At 45.7% G+C, this 18648-nt stretch overlaps 1 protein-coding gene across 2 annotated transcripts in view; it reads right to left on the reverse strand.

The window, feature by feature from the left end:
- Positions 1–2401: 2401 nt before the first annotated feature.
- Positions 2402–18648, reverse strand: part of SEMA4F (ssemaphorin 4F) — a 29479-nt gene continuing 13232 nt past the window's right edge. For both annotated transcript variants that reach the window (XM_066377896.1, XM_066377895.1), the window contains 9 exons: positions 11997–12116; positions 11745–11896; positions 10936–11114; positions 10576–10723; positions 10227–10449; positions 9978–10087; positions 9708–9868; positions 5016–5074; positions 2402–4763 (listed from right to left, as the gene is read on the reverse strand). In XM_066377896.1, the coding sequence (XP_066233993.1) occupies positions 4153–4763; positions 5016–5074; positions 9708–9868; positions 9978–10087; positions 10227–10449; positions 10576–10723; positions 10936–11114; positions 11745–11896; positions 11997–12116 (1763 nt within the window). In that variant the 3' untranslated portion in view covers positions 2402–4152. The remainder of the gene's footprint in view (positions 4764–5015; positions 5075–9707; positions 9869–9977; positions 10088–10226; positions 10450–10575; positions 10724–10935; positions 11115–11744; positions 11897–11996; positions 12117–18648) is intronic.

Raw genomic sequence — 18648 nt, forward strand, 5'->3', positions numbered from 1 at the left:
GCTGTGCGGACTGCTTTTCTTCCCTTAACAATGCTGTACACCTTTCTTCCTAGCCAATATTGGGGTTATTTAACTACATTTTTCTTGTTGAACAGATTTTTGTAATATTTTAGGCTTATAATTAACACTAAAATAAAAACCTTTAGAAACATATTTTGCACATTTATGCTGTTATTTCCTTAAAATAAATTTCCAGAAGTGTAATTACTGGGTCAAATGATATATACATTTTTAAGTTTTTAATAGATATTAAAATAGAATGCCTTCTATAAAATTTGTACTAATTTCACTCCCTCACAAAACCTTGTCAGCACAAAAATCATTCACCTTTTTAAAAATCTTTGCCAGCCCTGGCTGGTTGGCTCAGTGGTAGAGCATCAGCCTGGTATGTGGCAGTGCCAGGTTCAATTCCCTATCAGGGCACACAGAAGAAGTGACCATCTGCTTCTTCACTACTTCCCCTTCTCTGTCTCTCTCTCTCTCTCTCTTCCTCTTTCACAGCCATGCCTCTATTGGTTTGAGCACATCAGCCTGGGCACTGAGGATGACTCCATGGAGCCTCCACCTCAGGTGCTAAAGTTAGTTGCAAGCACGGCCCCTAATGGACAGAGCATCGACCCCAGGCAGGGGTTGCCAGGTAGATCCCAGTTGGGACGCATGCAGGAGTCTGCATCTCTATCTCCCCTTCTCTCACTTGGAAAAGAAGAAAAAAATAAAATTTTAAAAATGAGTGCCACCCCTACCAGTGGGCAGGGTCAAGTTGCATCTTTACCCCTAAACCCCAGGCCCATGGGCTTTGGAAACCAAGGGAAAAAGAGAAGAGAGTTCTTGGCTTGTACTTACTTCTCCACAGAGTCTGGGGAAGCCCTCTGAATCTGACCCCTTATCTGGCCCTTCCAATCACCCCTGGCCCATCTAACATCCCCAGGAAACTAGATCCTTCTCTGTTGCTTGCCCTTTCCCACCTCAACCAGGACCTGGTGTTTCACGTCAGTCCAGGTAGAACCACACCTGCTATCTACTGGCCACACGAATTGCCATGTCACAGAGAGGCCTGTCCTGGGGCCCACCAGGGAGAACTTAAAAACTGCAAAAATATTTCCTGTGCTTTTATTGTTAGCTTTTCCTCTAGCTGGTGAAAACAATCTTTAAAAATCCCTACTCTACCTCTGCTACAACCAAAAAAGGCAAATCCTAGCCCCAAACTCTTGAGACAGGCAGGACCTGTGTACAGTCTGCTGCAGCCATGACTGCCCCCCTCTAATAGGAGAATAGCCAGGCCAGTCAGGGCCCAGAAGATATCAAAAGGATACTTTCCTGCCATCATGGAGGCCACCAGTGAACTGTAGGCTGCTGGGGAGAGGGAAAGAGCTGGGAAAGGATGTGAGTCGGCCTCCTGCTGAGTTAGAGTCAGTGCTGTGCTAGAGCTGCTTGGCTCATAAGAGCCTACGGTGAGCATCTTTCTGGCTCTATGTTCAGTTAGGTCATGTGGGTGGCAGCAGACCACTGATTAGGAATAAAGAGCTGAGAGTGACCATTTAGGGACCAGGAACCAGAGCCAAAAACAGAAAGGAATTTAAGACTGCGAGCCAGAAAGTGAGGTACAAGCCCCATCTCCACCCCTCTCCCTGGCTGCTTTGATGCAGGAAGCCAGGCAGGTCTCTGGCTGCCAGGATCCTCACAACTGTCCCTGCAGGAACCCCGCACCCTCCTTCAGCTCCCTCGCCTACAGATCTTCTCCCTTCTGACACCCCATCCCCCAGTCCAAAGCCAATGCAATCAGTTACACTGTTTCTCTAGGGTGGGCTTCACATTCCTGAGCTCTCACTTACTTTTGGGACTTGAACCTTCCAACTAGAGGTGGGTCTTCTTCCTTCATGCCTATTCCCATCCTTCCTCATTTTTCCTATTCCTCGTCCCATTTCCTCCAACCAGAGCCACTGTTCAAGAACCGAATGCCCAAATCTACCATGACCTGACCTCTCCTCTCCTTGAGAAACTCTTCTCCCCACCCTTCACAGAGACCCTAGGCCCCTCTGACATCTCCTCATCTCCTTTTCTCCTCACAAATGGAACTAGCCCATAACCCTGAGAGAGTGACGTGAGGGTAGACTCAAGAACACAAGCCTTCCTCCACTTCTATACAGAAGGGCTAATAAGGTCTCTAAGGTCAGACATACCAGAGGATTACAGAAACCCACAAGCCCTGCCTTCCACAGGCCTTGGATATTGGCAGCGAAGATGTGGCCAGAGATGACCCAAGTCAGGACATCTGTGTGAGGCATGGACCCTCCGTCTACCAAATCGGGCTTAAAGTGACTGCATGTGTCATGATTATTGTTTAGTTAGGCCATATGATTACAGCATAATATTCCAGTTTTTATACAACAACCACTTCTACTGGTATAGATAGTGCTTTATTGTTTACATGTTCTCATTTAATCCTTGTAGCAACCTTGAGGTAGGTATTATTATCTCCCCTTTACAGAGGAGTAAACCAGTGTTCCTAGGTTAGATTACTTGCGGAAGACAATACCTTTTAAGGGCACAACCACTGATAATTCCAAACCCAAGGGGACTCTTTTGGGTAGTTCACAGGCTGCTGCCAAGGAAACTAGAGCTGAAAACTTCAACTGAGAAGGGCTGGGTCATTCCTTGGAGCTCAAGCTGGGGGAGGGGTGTCCCTCACCAGGATTGAACGAGGCACATTCACAGGCCAAGACCAAAGCTGAGCAGGAAAAGTCTATAGCATCTGCGAGAAGTGAAGCAGGAAGAAGTCTTTAAGTTTGGTGAGAGTTGGTAGTGTCTTCAAATATGCTCAGAGCCCCACTTCCAGTGACGGGAGAAATGAGTGGGCATCTAGCAGCAACAAGTCCAGGGGCTGGTCACAGGGCAGGCGGGCGAGGCAGGAAGAGCTGCTGCTGAGGGCACTGTCTCAGCTTGGCCAACAGTGTGGTGACCTTGGGGCAGTGGTCCTTTAACTTTGTTAAGGCCTTGAGAATCTGGTGAAAGTCATAAAACCTTCCCCCAGAAAAACACAGACACACAAGTACAGACAACACTTTGCATACAATTTCAGGGAGTCCATGGACCCGCATTGGAGAACTGCTTTAGGGCAAGGGTGTCAACCTGAGTAAAGTCACTGATAGAAACCTATCTTCATACTTCTTATATTTCCTCTGACTGTTCTCCTACTGTTGTTCCCTAATATTTAGAATGTTGTGAAACTTATTTTTAGTGGGAGCCAAGGAAAGGCAGTCCAGCCTACACTCCAGCCAGAGAAAGAGCAGCTGTGCATGGCAGTGGTAGCAGCCAGGAGACAAAAACAAACAGAAAGATGGGGCCATGTGTACCACTGCCCTTCCCACCCAGGTCACTTTAGGAGTGTTCCTCAACCCAAGAGAAGGGCTGTGAAAAGTGGGGGGGGGGGGGGGAAGCGGTTTATTTCCTTTAGAAAGGAAAACCATTCCTTCACTGGCTACAGGGCCCAAAGTTCTGCCAGCAATGCCTCCATCCCAACCTTCCCCCTTCCTACCCCCATGAAGACACCTGAGGGTCGGCCTAGTCATTCATGCACATTTGGCCAGGTCTCCTATGAACACATATATGCACATGCTCTTTCACAGAAGAAGGAAAACTGGGATGGAGGGAGATCTCAGGGCAGAGATTCTATGATGTAACATGGGGATCATGCACTCCCCACAGAGAATTAGATTAACTGGGAAAATGAGCAAAATCACCCTACGACTCAGTGCACATTAGCCCCCAACCACTTCCACAGCTCCTCCTTCTAGCCAGGGTCCAACCAGAAGGCAGTCATAGCTATGTCCTATGCCCCTCCTAAACTTATGGGCCCAAAATCATGGGCCAGGGCTGAAGGGGTTACAGGGGTTCAGAGAGCAGGGATGGAAAAGGTCCTGATTCACTTCAGAAAGAAGTTCTGATCTCATGGAAATCAGGAATCAGGACTCAGACAAAGGCCTGGCCCAGAGCCCATCCAGGCCCAGAGAAGGCAGACGCTGAAGTCAAGAGACCACTCAGAGGCCGAAGAGAACTCAGAGGCTATGACAGGCTTCTAGGCCCAGTCACCCCAGCATCTCAATGGCCACTCCATTCCAGTGGTCTTCATGTACTAGTGGTCACTGCCCAGCCTTAAATGGATGTTTCATCACAAGTAGCCAAAGGAGCCCCAGTTAACCGAATGTGGGCTGGGCTCGGGTAAGAGTCAAGCAAGAAGGGTGTTGGGAAGCCACCAAAACCACTGCCCCTCTTGCCTAGGGCCAGGGGCAGCCGCTCATCTTCAGGAGAGGGAGAGGGAGGATCCTGGCTGTAGCTTGTGGTCCCAGATGGTGGTGCCCCCAGGTCCAAGCCCACCTTGTCTCTAGCCAGAAGTTCCCTCTGTCGCCGTCGCTGCTGACGCCGACCAATTAGGAGGAGAGTCAGGGATGCTGCAAGAACCCCTAGGAAGAAGCCGGCCAGTCCAGCCCCCACTGTGTGGGCCCGGCTCGGAGCGCTCCGCTGGCTGCCCCATACCAAGCTGTAAGCAGCTACTACACGGGCTGCTCCACCCTCCTGACATTCACAAGCATAAGCACCCATGGCCCCTGGGGTTACTACCACCTCTAGCCCATCCCGCCGAGGAGTAAGAGCAGTCACTCCACTGGGCTGGTGCCACACACAGGATGCCCAGGCTGAGCTTGGGGAACATGGCAAGACCACATGCGCAGCTGTAGCCACAGGAACTTCAAACACTACCGGGTGTTCTGCAGAGAGACAGCAAAGGCACAAGAGGCAGTGAGGCTATAGGCTGGGGGTGTAATAGAGAAAAACATGGGGGATCAGATAGGAGAAGGGGCCATGGGAGCAAAAGTAAAAAGGGATTCCCGAAGAGGATAAGGCCCTGGGTCACTGGCTGCCATATCTTCCAGGGTCTAAGTTTTAAAGTGGATCTAAAATGGACCATTTTCTAGACCCTTTCCACCCACTCCACCCACATTTCCCTAAACCAGACGGACCTCCAGGCTCTTTAGGGCACAAAGAAGAGACATCTGCTGACTCTATGTCCTGGACCAGCCTACAAAGAAAAGATTATTTGATGAATCCAGTGTCAACACTCCCTTCTACCTTCCTCAGTAACACTGAACATTCAGTCACTTGTTATAGCTCTCATCATCTCATAAATCACTCCTGCAATTATCAGTCAACATGTTCATCATTAAAATTTTCCCCAGTATCTCATATACTACTCATGACATTTGCCATGTCAAATTTGATATATATTCTACAGGCCACAGAAAATTAATTTGCACTAGGTCTGTTGGAAAGATGTTTGGTGTTGTGCCTTAAAAGAAACATGGGAACCTTCCAAGAAATGTAGCTAGCTGTCCACAATCACAAGATCACTCTGGAAAAAATATACTAAAGCTATGGGGTTTTGGTTTATTTCTTTCTGTTAAAAAAAAAAAAAAAAAGGAAGGCCCTGGCTGCTGGCTCAGTGGATAGAGCAGCAGCCCGACTTATGAACATCCCAGGTTCAATTCCTGGTCAGGGCACACAGGAGAAGTGACCATCTGTTTCTCTTCCCCTTCCGCTCCCCCGTCTCTCGCTTTTCCTCTCCCATAGCCAGTGGCTTAGTTGGTTAAAGCATCAACCCCAGACACTGAGAATGGCTTGATTGGTCCTAGCATCAGCTTCAAGAGCTAAAAATAGCTTGGTTGAGTCAAGCATTGGTCCCAGGTGAATCCCAGTCAAGGCACATGCGAGAATCTATCTCACTATCTCCCCTCAAGAAAGAAAAAAAGGAAGGGAGGGAGAGAGGGAGGGAGGGAAGAAGGGAGGGAGGGAGGGAGGGAGGGAGGGAGGGAGGGAGGGAGGGAGGAAGGAAGGAAGGAAGGAAGGAAGGAAGGAAGGAAGGAAGGAAGGAAGGAAGGAAGGAAGGAAGGACTTCTCTATAAAAGTTAATCAAAATTCTTTGAGGGTCAGTGAGATGACTTTGTTTCATAAAGCTGCTCATCTCTGTGTAGTAACTCTTTCTTGAACAACTGTTAGGCTCTATTGGCCTCTAAAAGATCTGTTTCAAATAATACAATCCTGGTACTTTTAGGATTTCAGTGGACTGTGTCTGACAGAGGGACAGCGAGACAGACCACTCACTCTGAACCTCCGGGCACCACTCCCAGAAGGAGGTAGGCCAGTGAGACCCTTAGTAGGCTGTCAGTGAAGACCAGATGGAAGTTCAGTCTGAATACACAAAAAGAGCAACCAAAGGTAGATTCCACTTGTGTGTGAACTCCTTCAATATGAACTGAGGACCCTGGCCGGTTGGCTTAGTGGTAGAGCAACGGCCGGGTGTGTGGAAGTCCCAGGTTCAATTCCCGGCCAGAGCACACAAGAGAAGCGCCCATCTGCTTCTCCACCCCTCCCCCTCTCCTTCCTCTCTGTCTCTCTCATCCCCTCCCACAGCCAAGGCTCCATTGGAGCAAAATTGGCCTGGGTGCTGAGGACAGCTCCATGGTCTCTGCTTCAGGTGCTAGAATGGCTCCAGTTACAGTGGAGCAACACCCAAGATGGGCAGAGCATCACCCCCTGGTGAGCATGCTGGCTGGATGCCAGTTGGGTGCATGGAGGAGTCTGTTGGACTGCCTCCCCCGCTTCTAACTTTGGAAAAATACAAAAAATAAATTAATTAAATAAATAAAATATGAACTGAGGCTCCTGAAATGAGCTCTGAGGCTGATACGAATACATTAAAGTCTCCTGGGTAAAACCACGTTTGCTTAGTCTAGCTGGAAGTAGGGAACATGGGAAGGTCCTCCGTGTAGCTATAGCCACAGGAATTTCACAGTCTAAGTTTTTGCCCTTGTATGAATTGAAGTATGGAGGGTAGAGTGCACAGAAGTACCAGGTTGGTAATTTCTTGTCTTACCAAGAAGTACACTGGCGTACACACACACCCCACAAACTTCCCCACATACACACACACATATATATTGAGGAGACTCTAAGGCTCAATTACACAGAATACCCAAAACCAGTGAAATTCTTATTCTAATAAATAGTAAAACAATAAAGGAAAGAATAAAGCACTTGCTTTTGCCTGAGTTGTTTCAGAGTTCTCCCCAGAGAAACTAAAATACCAGGTCAAAGTTCTTAATCAAATATTGATCCCTAAAGACTACTACTTTTACTTCTAAAATATTTATAAGTTTAGGGGTCAGTAACGTAAAATATACAGTAAATTAACTGGGCTTCAAAATAGAAAATCACAAAGTAAGTCTGAAAAAATACTTCCCAAGCAATCAACTAAAAATTACTCATTTAAAGGGAATCTCAATTAAGGATTAAAAGACTTAAAAACAACATATCAACTAATTATAACTGATGGACATTATTTGAATCCTGACTTAAGCCAACTATTTTCAAGTATATGCAATTGGGAAAATCAGGACACTGGTTGGATATTTGATGATAGTAAGAAACTGAAACTGAGGGCCCTGGCCAGTTGACTCAGTGGTAGAGCATCAGCCCAGCATGTGGATGTCCCAGGTTTAATTCCCGGTCAGGGCACACAGGAGAAAAACCCATCTGCTTCTCCACCCCTCCCCCTCTCACTTCTCTCTCTCTCTCTCTCTCCCTCTTTCCCCCTCCTGCAGCCATCACTCAATTGGAATGAGTTGGTCCTGGGCACTGAGGATGTCTCCATGGCCTCCACCTCAGGTGCTAAGAAGAGCTTGGTTGCTGAGCAACAGAGCAATGCCCCAGATGGGCAGAGCATCACCCCCTAGTAGGCCTGCTGGATGGATCCCAGTTGGGGTGCATGTGGGAGTCTGTCTATGCCTCCCCTCCTCTTACTGAATAAAAAATAAAGAAAGAAAGAAATTGAGTTTTTGGTATGATAATAATATGGTTACATTTTTAAGCCCTGCTTTGTTAGAGATACACACAGAAAAATTTATGGATAAAGTGATATGATGTCTGAGATTTGCTTTCAAATCATTGGGAGTGAGTGAAGATAAAGATGACCAAGATTGGCCAGAAGCTGATGGTTGTTAAAGCTAAATGATAAATAATTGAAAATTTGCTATACTATTCTATTTTTCAATGTTTGAAATTTCCTATAATAAAAGTTTTTATGAGAGTCCTTATCTGCTAGAGATATACACTGAAATATTTTAGATGAATACAATGTCAGAGATATGCTTCAGTGTGGCATGTGATTTTAAGCTAGAATGCTGAATGGAAAATAGATGGTGGGATCCCCAAATGGACAAAAGGAGACCAAATTGGAGTTTATTAGAATAATCCAGTTAAGAAATGATGATGGCTTGGACTAGGGTGATAGCAGCAGAGAAGGAAAGAAGTGGCTGTGGACTGAGGATATGATAAATGAAGCTAGTGCACTTGCAGTACAGTGTGGGCTATTTCTGGCTTGAGCAACCAGATGCACGGAGGTTCCTTTCTCTGAGATCAGGAAAATCAGAGGACCATGTGAAAGAGGAAACAACAGTGTACCCTAAGACTTGCTTAATTTGAGTGGCTTGTGAAGCACCCAATAGGGAATTCCGTGACCTACAGAAGGATAGGGACATCTGTAGTTGTCAACAGCACTCAGTTGATGTTGAAAATAATGAGAATAAGCCCTGACTCAGTAGCTCAGTTAGTTAGAGCATTGTCCCAACATGCCAAGGCTGCGGGTTCAATCCCTGATCAGGGCACATACAAGAATCAACCAATGAATGCATAAATAAGTGTAACAATAAATCAATGTTTCTTTCTCTCTAAAAATTAATTTTAAAAGAGTTTAAAATAAAATAATGGAAATAAAATCACCTAAGAAATGTGTAAAAGTGTAAAGAGAAAGACCAAATCCTAAGAAGTATCAATATTCAGGCCCTGGCCAGTTGGCTCAGCGGTAGAGCGTCGGCCTGGCGTGCGGGGGATCAGGGTTCGATTCCCGGCCAGGGCACATAGGAGAAGCGCCCATTTGCTTCTCCACCCCCCCCCCCTTCCTCTCTGTCTCTCTCTTCCCCTCCCACAGCCAAGGCTCCATTGGAGCAAAGATGGCCCGGTGCTGGGGATGACTCCTTGGCCTCTGCCCCAGGCCCTAGACTGGCTCTGGTCATGGCAGAGCGACGCCCCGGAGGGGCAGAGCATCGCCCCATGGTGGGCAGAGCGTCGCCCCTGGTGGGCGTGCTGGGTGGATCCTGGTCAGGCGCATGCGGGAGTCTGTCTGACTGTCTCTCCCCGTTTCCAGCTTCAGAAAGATACAAAAAAAAAAAAAAAGAAGTATCAATATTCAGAAGCTGGCTAGAAAAGGAGTAAGTAAGGGAGACAGACTGGTGAGACAGGGAGGAACACCAGGAGGATGCAGTCACAGAAGGCAGGAGGAAAGAGAATTTCAGGGAAGGAAGGAGGAAATGGTCAACTTTGGAAACACTTCTGAGAGCTCTTGTAAACTAAAAACTGAGAAGTGTATGGTGACATGGATATCAGTCACATGATCTGGGCAGATCCAGCAGAGGGCAAGGACATTGATGAGGCAGCATGATGGACAGATAGATGAGTTAGTAGGGACTGACAAACACACAAGTGACACTAAAAGAAGAAACACACATACACAGAGGGCAGCTTTAACAGATGAATGACAGATACATGGATGTGTCAGAGCTCTGTGACAGCAGGCACGCAGCCAGGGCAGCCACACTCACCCTCCACGCTCTGCAGCATGGGCCACACATGCATCTAACCGGAAACTCCAGGCACAGACAGGGTCCTGGGCCAGGATGCACTCTGAGCAGCTCTGGAGACGGCCACAGCTGGTTGTGTTCACTTGTGTCACTTCAGTATGAGAGCCAACCAGGAGCCAGCTCTACAGAAAGTAAGAGTGAGAAAGAAGAATACGCTGCATCTCCCAGACTTCAGGGTCACAAACTGACTCAGATGTCTCCCCACCAGACTCCCCAAAATCTAACACTCACTTGATACAATTTCATATTCTCAACTGGCTGTGGCTCCGGAAATAAGGCCAGATCTTCAAGGACACTGAGCTTGGCTCCAATCCGCACAGCTCGGTGGAGGTGTCCATCCTCTAGGAAGCAGGCAAGGGGCAAGACACAATGACATAACTGTACCTGAGCCTGTGACTCTGACACCTGTAAGAACGGGACCCTCTCTTTGACGAGAGCATGTGTGCACTGGATGGGCAATGTACTTGGCTTTAAACATACCTGTCCCCAGGTAGAGCACATCATATTCTTTCCCTGAAAGACTGGCCACCCTGTGGGCTACAACCCTGAGATAGACTGTATCCGTAGTGACCAGCAAGGGGTGACCATCGGCTGGAAACGCTGGCTTATCCATGAGGGGATGGTCCCGGATGAAGGTGAGCACCCGGTCAGGCAGGGAGAGTGATGAGCCAAACTGCGGGAGTTTCATGTTATTGGTGATGCACTAGAGGAAACAGCATGGGTGACAAAGCTTCCCAAGGTGTCAGGAAGGGTCCATGACGCTTAGTTGAGCTCTTACTCTAATGAGGCAATTCTGGCATGGGGTGAAGAGCTGCCCCAGACCCCTTACCTCTCCAGGTCGGGGCTGTGGTACATCATTGTCCATGACGGGCAGTCCCCTGTTGCAGTCATGTTTCAACTCTCTGAAGGGACCATTCAGCACTGTCCGAATGTCTTGTGGTCGGAAGGCACAGACAGCAGAGATGGCAGCCCCCTCCCTGGAAGAGTCACAAATTTGAGCCAGATATTTGAAGGGACTAGGGCACAACATCCCACTCCCTGCCAAATGAGACCTATGAGAAATGCATGGGAGCCATGCAGCCTGCTCCAGGGAGAGGCCACCCACCCGCTCTGGAGGAGACGGCACTGACACTGTGCCAGCCCACACCTCACCCACCCCATAACTCTCCTCCACACTAGGACCCCTCACCACTGGGAGGAAAAGATGCCATAAAAGGTGGGGATCCCCACTCCAGTCTCAGGTCGAAGAATGGCTATGTCCTGTAGGACACTGGAGGCCCGGCCATGCTCAGGCCCTGGACACAGCAGGTCAGCCTTCAGAAACGTCGTCCATCTCTGCTGGAGGGTCTTCCTGCCCCCAAGGTCCCCCTGGGGTGACAAGAGTATAGGAATTTCTCTTTAGAAGACCAATATTGTAGAAAGAATGTGAAGACCATACAAGTTTCCCCCAGACAAGGACAGACGGGGAGACATGCATAGAAATGCACTGACAGAGATACAGACAGAGTAACAGTGGGGGATAATGATACATGGGTGGACTGGGTCACAACGATGGTGACTAAGTTCACTGTGTACTTATGAAGTACTGTACTATGTGCTTTATAGAACTTACTTCATTTAGAATTCAAAACAACTCTTATAGCTAGCCATCATCAATATTCTCATCTCTAAGGATGCTAACGAACCTGCCCGAGTCACAGAGGCAGTAAGTAGTGGACTGCAGCCTGGAGCCCAGGTCTGTCTGTCCACAGTTCCTGCCTTTAACATCTATACGATTCCACCTCCTAGGGACAGTGTGTCACAAGGGTAATTGTGGGGTCAAAGGGGCTAAAGCGCTTTCCCCATACTCCTCAACTCCCAGAAAACAAGTCAAGACATAGGGAAAAAAAGGAGACAAAGGAGAGATGCAAAGACAGAGACCTAGAGAAGAAACGTGAAAGGCCAGGCAGAGCAGAAGACGACAGACAGACAGACAGACAGCTGGGATTGGGGTCTTACCGCGCACACACGGGCCACCCGAGGAATCTTAATGCGCTCGTATGAGTCAAATGCTCGGGAAGTCTCCGTAAAGAAGAAGTAGATTTCATCGTCTCCGTCTTCATCCCCCCACTCGGCTGGCCTCAAGGCCACAGCTGCGACAAAGGCTGGAGCTGGGGAGACCTGAGGCCTCAGATCCCACAGACACAGCCTGGGTCTGCCCGGCCCCCACCAGCCCTCTCTGTCCCCAAGCAGCCCTCTCCCTCTCCCCACCGTTAAGCCAGGATGGCAAGGTCTCCGTCCGAATCCAGTCCTCAGCACGACCCACCACCCTGGAGATAATCGGCTCTGTCCCCAGGTAGTTTCTCACAGTGGCAGCATAGAGGACCCCCCCTGCAGGGAGACAGGGAGGAGATGAGCTATAAGACACTCGCTGAGGGAAGCAAAGAGATCACAGCAAAGCAGGGAACAGAGCAGGGAGGAACTCTAGGGCTGAGCACCCAGGAAGTGCCAGGCACTGCTAAGCACCTGTCAGGCATCCCTTCACTTAAAATCACAGTAGACAGAAAGTGCTTCCGGGCAGGGAAGGGAACCAATGCTGATGAAAAAGTGCAGGAACGTTAATGTGTATGAAGGGAAAATTAAAGCTGCCCTCCTGAAAATCAGGCTGTTTGGTTGGTTTGCTTGCTGTAGTAGTTGTTGTTTTAGGGCAGGAGTCCCCAAACTTTTTACACAGGGGGCCAGTTCACTGTCCCTCAGACCGTTGGAGGGCCGGACTATAAAAAAAACTATGAACAGATCCTTATGCACACTGCACATATCTTATTTTAAAGTAAAATAACAAAACGGGAACAAATACAATATTTAAAATAAAGAACAAGTAAATTTAAATCAACAAACTGACCAGTATTTCAATGGGAACTATGCTCCTCTCACTGACCACCAATGAAAGAGGTGCCCCTTCCGGATGTGCGGCGGGGCGGATAAATGGCCTCAGGGGGCCGCATGCGGCCTGGCTGTAGTTTGGGGACCCGTTTTAGGGCTTTCTCTGCCCTGTGATATGCTAATTATACTATGACTCTCCAGGAAGGGATCTATCTGCTTTGCAGCATGTCCCAATCTTACTTAACTTCCCCTACTATGGTAAATGCCTGAAGGAACTAGCGTTCTTCCTGAACATGAGTGGGTGCACACTGCTCTGGAACAAGTCACAACTTTAGGGTATACTCGCATCACTTGGGGAATTGATCAAAGTGCAGATTCCTGGGAGAGAAGGGCAGGTGCAGCTCTGTGGGCGAATGTTACAGCACTGTAGCCACTCTGAGTACTACTGCCAAAGCTCGGACATGAGCAGGAGAAAATGATTTGGGGGAGTAGAAGGTCACCCCCACACACACACAATTTTGTGTATCACAGGGGTTCTGGAGAGAACAAAGTGGCATTCCTTCATCACTCACTAGGTACGAGGCATTGTGCCAGCTATTGAGCACATCACTGCCCTCAAGAACCCTCACCTGACTCTGGAAGACAAATGTTGAATCAGATACCAGGAGGTGTGGATACAGATGTGTGCAGGAGCAGAGAGGACAATCCAACCACATCTGAGTGGGGGAGCAGCATCTCAGAGGTGGCACCTGAGCCGGTCTGAAGAATGAGCATTTGCCAGGTAGAACCTGAGAGGACTATGAAGAAGTGGGAAGAGGGGAGCCATGTGAGGGATGTGGGGCACTCCCCATGGCTGAAGCGCCAGTGGGATAGAGCGGCTGCCTGGCAGAGATGCAGGTGGAGGTGCAGAGAGGGGCACACAACTGTGTGAGTCTGCTCTGCCAGGACCAGGAACATGGACTTTAGCCTACAGGTAAGAGCAAAACTGCAGAGATTTTCTTGAAGACAAGGTAACAAATTTTGGTTTTGAAGAAGATAACAGTAGTTAAGAGGCCATTCACACAGTGCAGGTGAGAGTAGCAGTGCCTGTAAGAGTGGCGGGCTGAACAAAGACAGGAGGGAACAAAGGGACTGGACTTGGGAGATACTTCTGAGGTAGTCATTAACAAGATTTGAAAATCAGTTGAGTATGAGATGTGAAAGAATGGAATAAAATATATCTCTAAGGTTTCCAGCTTAGAAGATGGATGATAGTAGACGGTGATATTGTGAACCAAGCCAGGACATGACAAGAGAAGTCTGGTAAAGGAGGTGGCTGGAGAAGAAGTGAGCTTAGTTGTTGGACATGCTGAGGTTGAAATACCTTCAGGACATCTGGTCAGAGACACTGGAAGGCAATCAAACAGAAGGGGTTCAGCTGCAGGGCCAAGTCAGGCAACTTGGGAATCATGCTTAAGTCACAAAATAAACATAAGAGACAGGGAGAAAGGGAAAGCGAGAAGAGAGCCCTAAGACAACACCATTTAAGAGGAAAAGCTATGAAGACAACTCAGAAGATCAAGTCAGAGAAGACGGAGAAGTCAGAGAGGCTGCTGTGCCAGAAGCTGGTGCACAGAAACCCCAGCAAGAGCCATGGGGCTCACAGCCACGGAGGGAAGCTGTAGAGAGCAGGGCCACTATAAGGGAAAACAGTCATGCTGGAGTCACAGATAATCAAGCAAATGCTTGTCTCAGGCACTGAAAAGATGACTAGTATTTTTAAAACTTGCTATGCAGAGCAAAACAGAGCCAGGAGCCCTCAGAGGGCATGAGTGAAGGTTCAGAAGCCTCCTGAGGGGGTAAGGAAGGGAGATTACACTATTAACTTGAGATGGTGATAATAATCCAAGTGTATTGAAACCTGGGGAGGGGGATTGTTTTGTTTTGTTTTTTAGCCTTGGGTTTGAACCCTGAATACTTAGTAGTATGATCTTGGGAAAACTAACCTTCCTAAATACCAGGTTCCTCAGAGCACTACTGTGGCTTAAATGAGATAAATAAAGAGCCCAAGATAGAACTTGGTCCAGGGGGGCAGTCAGTACATCTTGGTTACAGCTCTTCATGAAATCTCAAGGGGCCATGTGCTTGAATTGTTGGAAGAGATGGGGTTGGGGGACACAATAAAATAGCTTCCATTTCCTTGCAGATGTTTCAGGAGGGAGAAAACCAGGGTTTTGGCACAGGTCCTGGCAGGAAATTAGCTAACTGTCTGTCCATATTTTCAAGTAGGAAAAAAAAATTGATAAAGAAGCCAAAGTTGGAATAAAAGTTTTCTTGAGTGTTGTACACAAAACACTCTAAAACCAAAACTCTGGTAGGAGCTGTGTTGTGGATACCCTGAAAATGGAAGATGTGGTGGAGACAGTTTTATAATTATTTTGGAAGCATGACTTGGTATGTGTGTGTAAGAAGATAATCATAAGTATTCTGCAAACAGTAAAGGGTCTCTAGTAACCATGCAAGGACCCAGTCGTAGATGGAGATAAAGGGTTCCAAAACTTTCTAAGGGATCAACAGGGGCACTCAGTAACTCTGGGGCCTTAGAATTGCTGAGGAGCACACTCAGGATGGAACAGCAGAGGGTCAGTCACTGACACTAAGGGACAGAAGAAGGTACCAGAGGAAGGGTTCTGGGTGTTCCAGGAGTACCAAGGGGCTTGCAATGGTCTTACACACACACACAGAAGAAACAGCAGCCATCAGTCAATAAGAGCAAGAATCCATAGGACGCAGGATCACATGTCCCTGACTCTCCAGAAGAGTCTCACTTCCAAATATTCTGTTGTACTGTCCATATAATAAAATATCCCTGCATGTGCAGTTTTTGGTGAATTATTAACGAATGAATCAAGTCAGAAGACATTAAATATACATTTATACATTTGCTATTGGCAAAAGGTAATGTGCAAAAGAGAAAGATGCTGACAGTGTTAAGTTCAGTGAAAAAGCAGGTTAGAAGAAAACAGTGGGTACAATTCAACTCAATTTTTAAAGGTATGTCTGTGAACAGGAAAGATTATTGAAGGAGCTACAACTCTAACAGTTAATAGTATTTGTTTCTGGCTAATAAAATTACAAGTAATTTTTATTTTCTACTGTATACTTTTTGTATTCACTGAATGGTTTTTGTAGTTAGCATCTTTTAATTTTATAACTCAAAAAATTAGACATTTTCATTTTTGTAATACAAAAAAAATTCAAAAGATGAAGAATCACAATTATCTGTGAAAGTCAATCCCTACCTGCCCAGATGTAAAGCCTTTGAGCATAGACTTCCCAGATGTGTTTGAGCCCAACGCTGACAGGCTGGGATAGGATCATGGCAATGAATACCGTACTACCCTGGAGTTTCAAATTTTCACCTTATTAAAATGCTCAACTTTAAAGATTTACAACAGGAAGTATTATTCATTAGCTTTAAAAAGATGATTTTAAACATGCCCTGGCCTGATTTCCTCCACTCTTTTCTTTTCACGATAAGAGCTTTGTAGGATAAAGAGCTGCTACCTTAATAGTCCCCATTTCCTTATCTAAAGATTGAGACAACTAGATACTTTAAAAAAAAACAAACCAGCCTATTATTGGGACTCAGATAGTTAGAGATGCAATGTTTACCTTTTCTTCTGTTGGCCATATAGCTGTCTTGTTTCAGTGTGTGAATGCTAGTGTTAGGGCAGACACCCTTGGATTTAAGAAGTAGGCTTGGACCTAAAATGTTGGCAGCACCCAATGTATCTTTTTTTTTTTTTTTTTTTGTACTTTTGTATTTTTCTGAAGTGAGAAGCACAAAGGCAGAGAGACAGACTCCCACATGCGCCCGACCAGGATCCACTCGGCATGCCGCCTAGGGTGTGATGCTCTGCCCATTTGGGGTATTGCTCTGTTGCAACCAGAGCCATTCTAACACTTGAGGCAAAGGCCATGGAGCCATCCTCAGCACTTGGGCCAACTTTTTTGCTCCAATGAAGCCTTGGCTGTGGGAGAGGAAGAGATAGAGAGAAAGGAGAGAGGGAAGGATGGAAAAGCAGATAGGCGCTTCTCCTGTGTGCCCTGGCTGGGAATCGAATCTGGGACTTCCACATACCAGGCCAATACTCTACCACTGAGCCAGCTGGCCAGGGACCCCAGTGTATCTTGATCATTTGCGGTGTTCCTTGGCAGATGCAGTAACCACAAGATGCAATGAGACCAATAGAAGATGATAAAAACACAAAAACACAGAACAGGTTCACAAAGAGAAAGAACAAAAGCTCCTTTCCTCTGCTCTTCTTGATAAGAAGCCCTATTTTTTATTTTTATTGAATGTGATAGAAAGAAGCACAGATGACTGATGGCTGTCTCTAGCTTAGACACCCAGGTGGTTACGTACTCAGAAGAAGGGACACTGGTAGAGGAGCAGGTTTGGAGAAGGTGAGTTAAGATTATCTTAGTTTAGGATATGCTGACTTTGAGATTCCTTTGGGATATCCAAGTGGTGATGTCTGGAAGGCAGTTGGATGTGTGGTCGGGAGCTCCAGCTAATGTCTAGGAGGCATCAGAACACAGTAGAAACAGAACCCACCAAGCTGGTTTTAGAAGATTAGGAAGGCATCAGATTTGGAAGGCATTAGATTTGGGAGGCATCAGAATGCAGTGAACACAGAATCCACAGGGCTAGTTGAGATCACAACCACACAGAATGAGAAGAGAATCCTGGGTTGAAATCTAAAGAGCCCTGATATTTAAAGATGAGCCGAAGGCAAAGACCCTACAAAGGAGACTAGAAAGGAACTGCCGAAGCTTTTAGGTTAATGTGACTATTATTGTCAAAATATTTGACAGTATTTCCAAATTTGAACAGTACACATAGAGACACTGAGATCATTTTGTTAATTTTATCAAAATGCAGTACAGATGTCATATGTGAAGACAAGATTTCACAGGCTTTTCCCAAAAGAAGTACAAATACCAATAAACACATGAAAAGTTGTTCAATTTCACTAATGGAAATGCAAATAAAAAATACATCAAATTGGACTTCGGAGGAGGTCACTGTTTGTATACATATTTATTACATATACTACTTGCGACTGACACAGATGCAATGAAACAGGCCCTCTCATAACTGTTAGTGGGACTAAATGGAGAGGAATTTAGACAAATCCATCAAGTACCATAAAAATATTTACACCACTTGATCCAAGAAGTCTACTTTTTAGATTGACTCAAATGCAATTAATTACATTCTTGTAAAGAATTTGTTAAAAGGTTTCTTCTCCAGCATTACTCATAAGACCAATAATTTCAAAATCTGAACATATAATTTTATGGGAATAATTAAATTGTGCTATATTCATATGATGGAATAGTATGTAATCATTAAAAATCATGTTTTGGATAATTAATCAATTTCTATGATGATAAAATGGTTAGTATACAATATGAAATATAAAATAATTTATTATAAATATATACACACACACAAGAAAATAATTTAATAGTATAGTAGTTACCTAGTAATGATTGAATTGCAAATAAACCTTTCACGTTCTTCTTTAGTATTTCTATATTTTCTCAATTTTCTACAATGCACATTGTAATTTTTATAGTTTAAAATATATTTTATATTCTATTAATAAATATTATATTCTAATAATATTTTCATCACTAAAAACCTCTTTTTATTTCAAAATACCTCTATTATCTTTAAGGATATTTTTAATCTCCTAACTAGGAATTTTGGTTCTAGTTTTTACTTAATGTTGGCACTATTTTCTATACCACTGTTTTCAAAACAGAGGGATCAGGGCATAATAGATTAACATTGAAATACTGGCACTTAAGTCAGACCAAGAAAAATTTTAATTATAGCCCTAAAAAGTAAGAAGAAAAATGTATAATATTGGTAGTGACTGTGAATTGAATCTGAGACAGAAAGAGACATGGGGTTATATGTTAACTATCTAAAGCTAGTCATTCAAATTGTTAGAAAGTGAATTTTGATCACTTCTGTCAAGTATCA

This window comes from Saccopteryx leptura, chromosome 3 (assembly GCF_036850995.1).
Source record: "Saccopteryx leptura isolate mSacLep1 chromosome 3, mSacLep1_pri_phased_curated, whole genome shotgun sequence".
NCBI classification, from domain to species: Eukaryota; Metazoa; Chordata; class Mammalia; order Chiroptera; family Emballonuridae; genus Saccopteryx; species Saccopteryx leptura.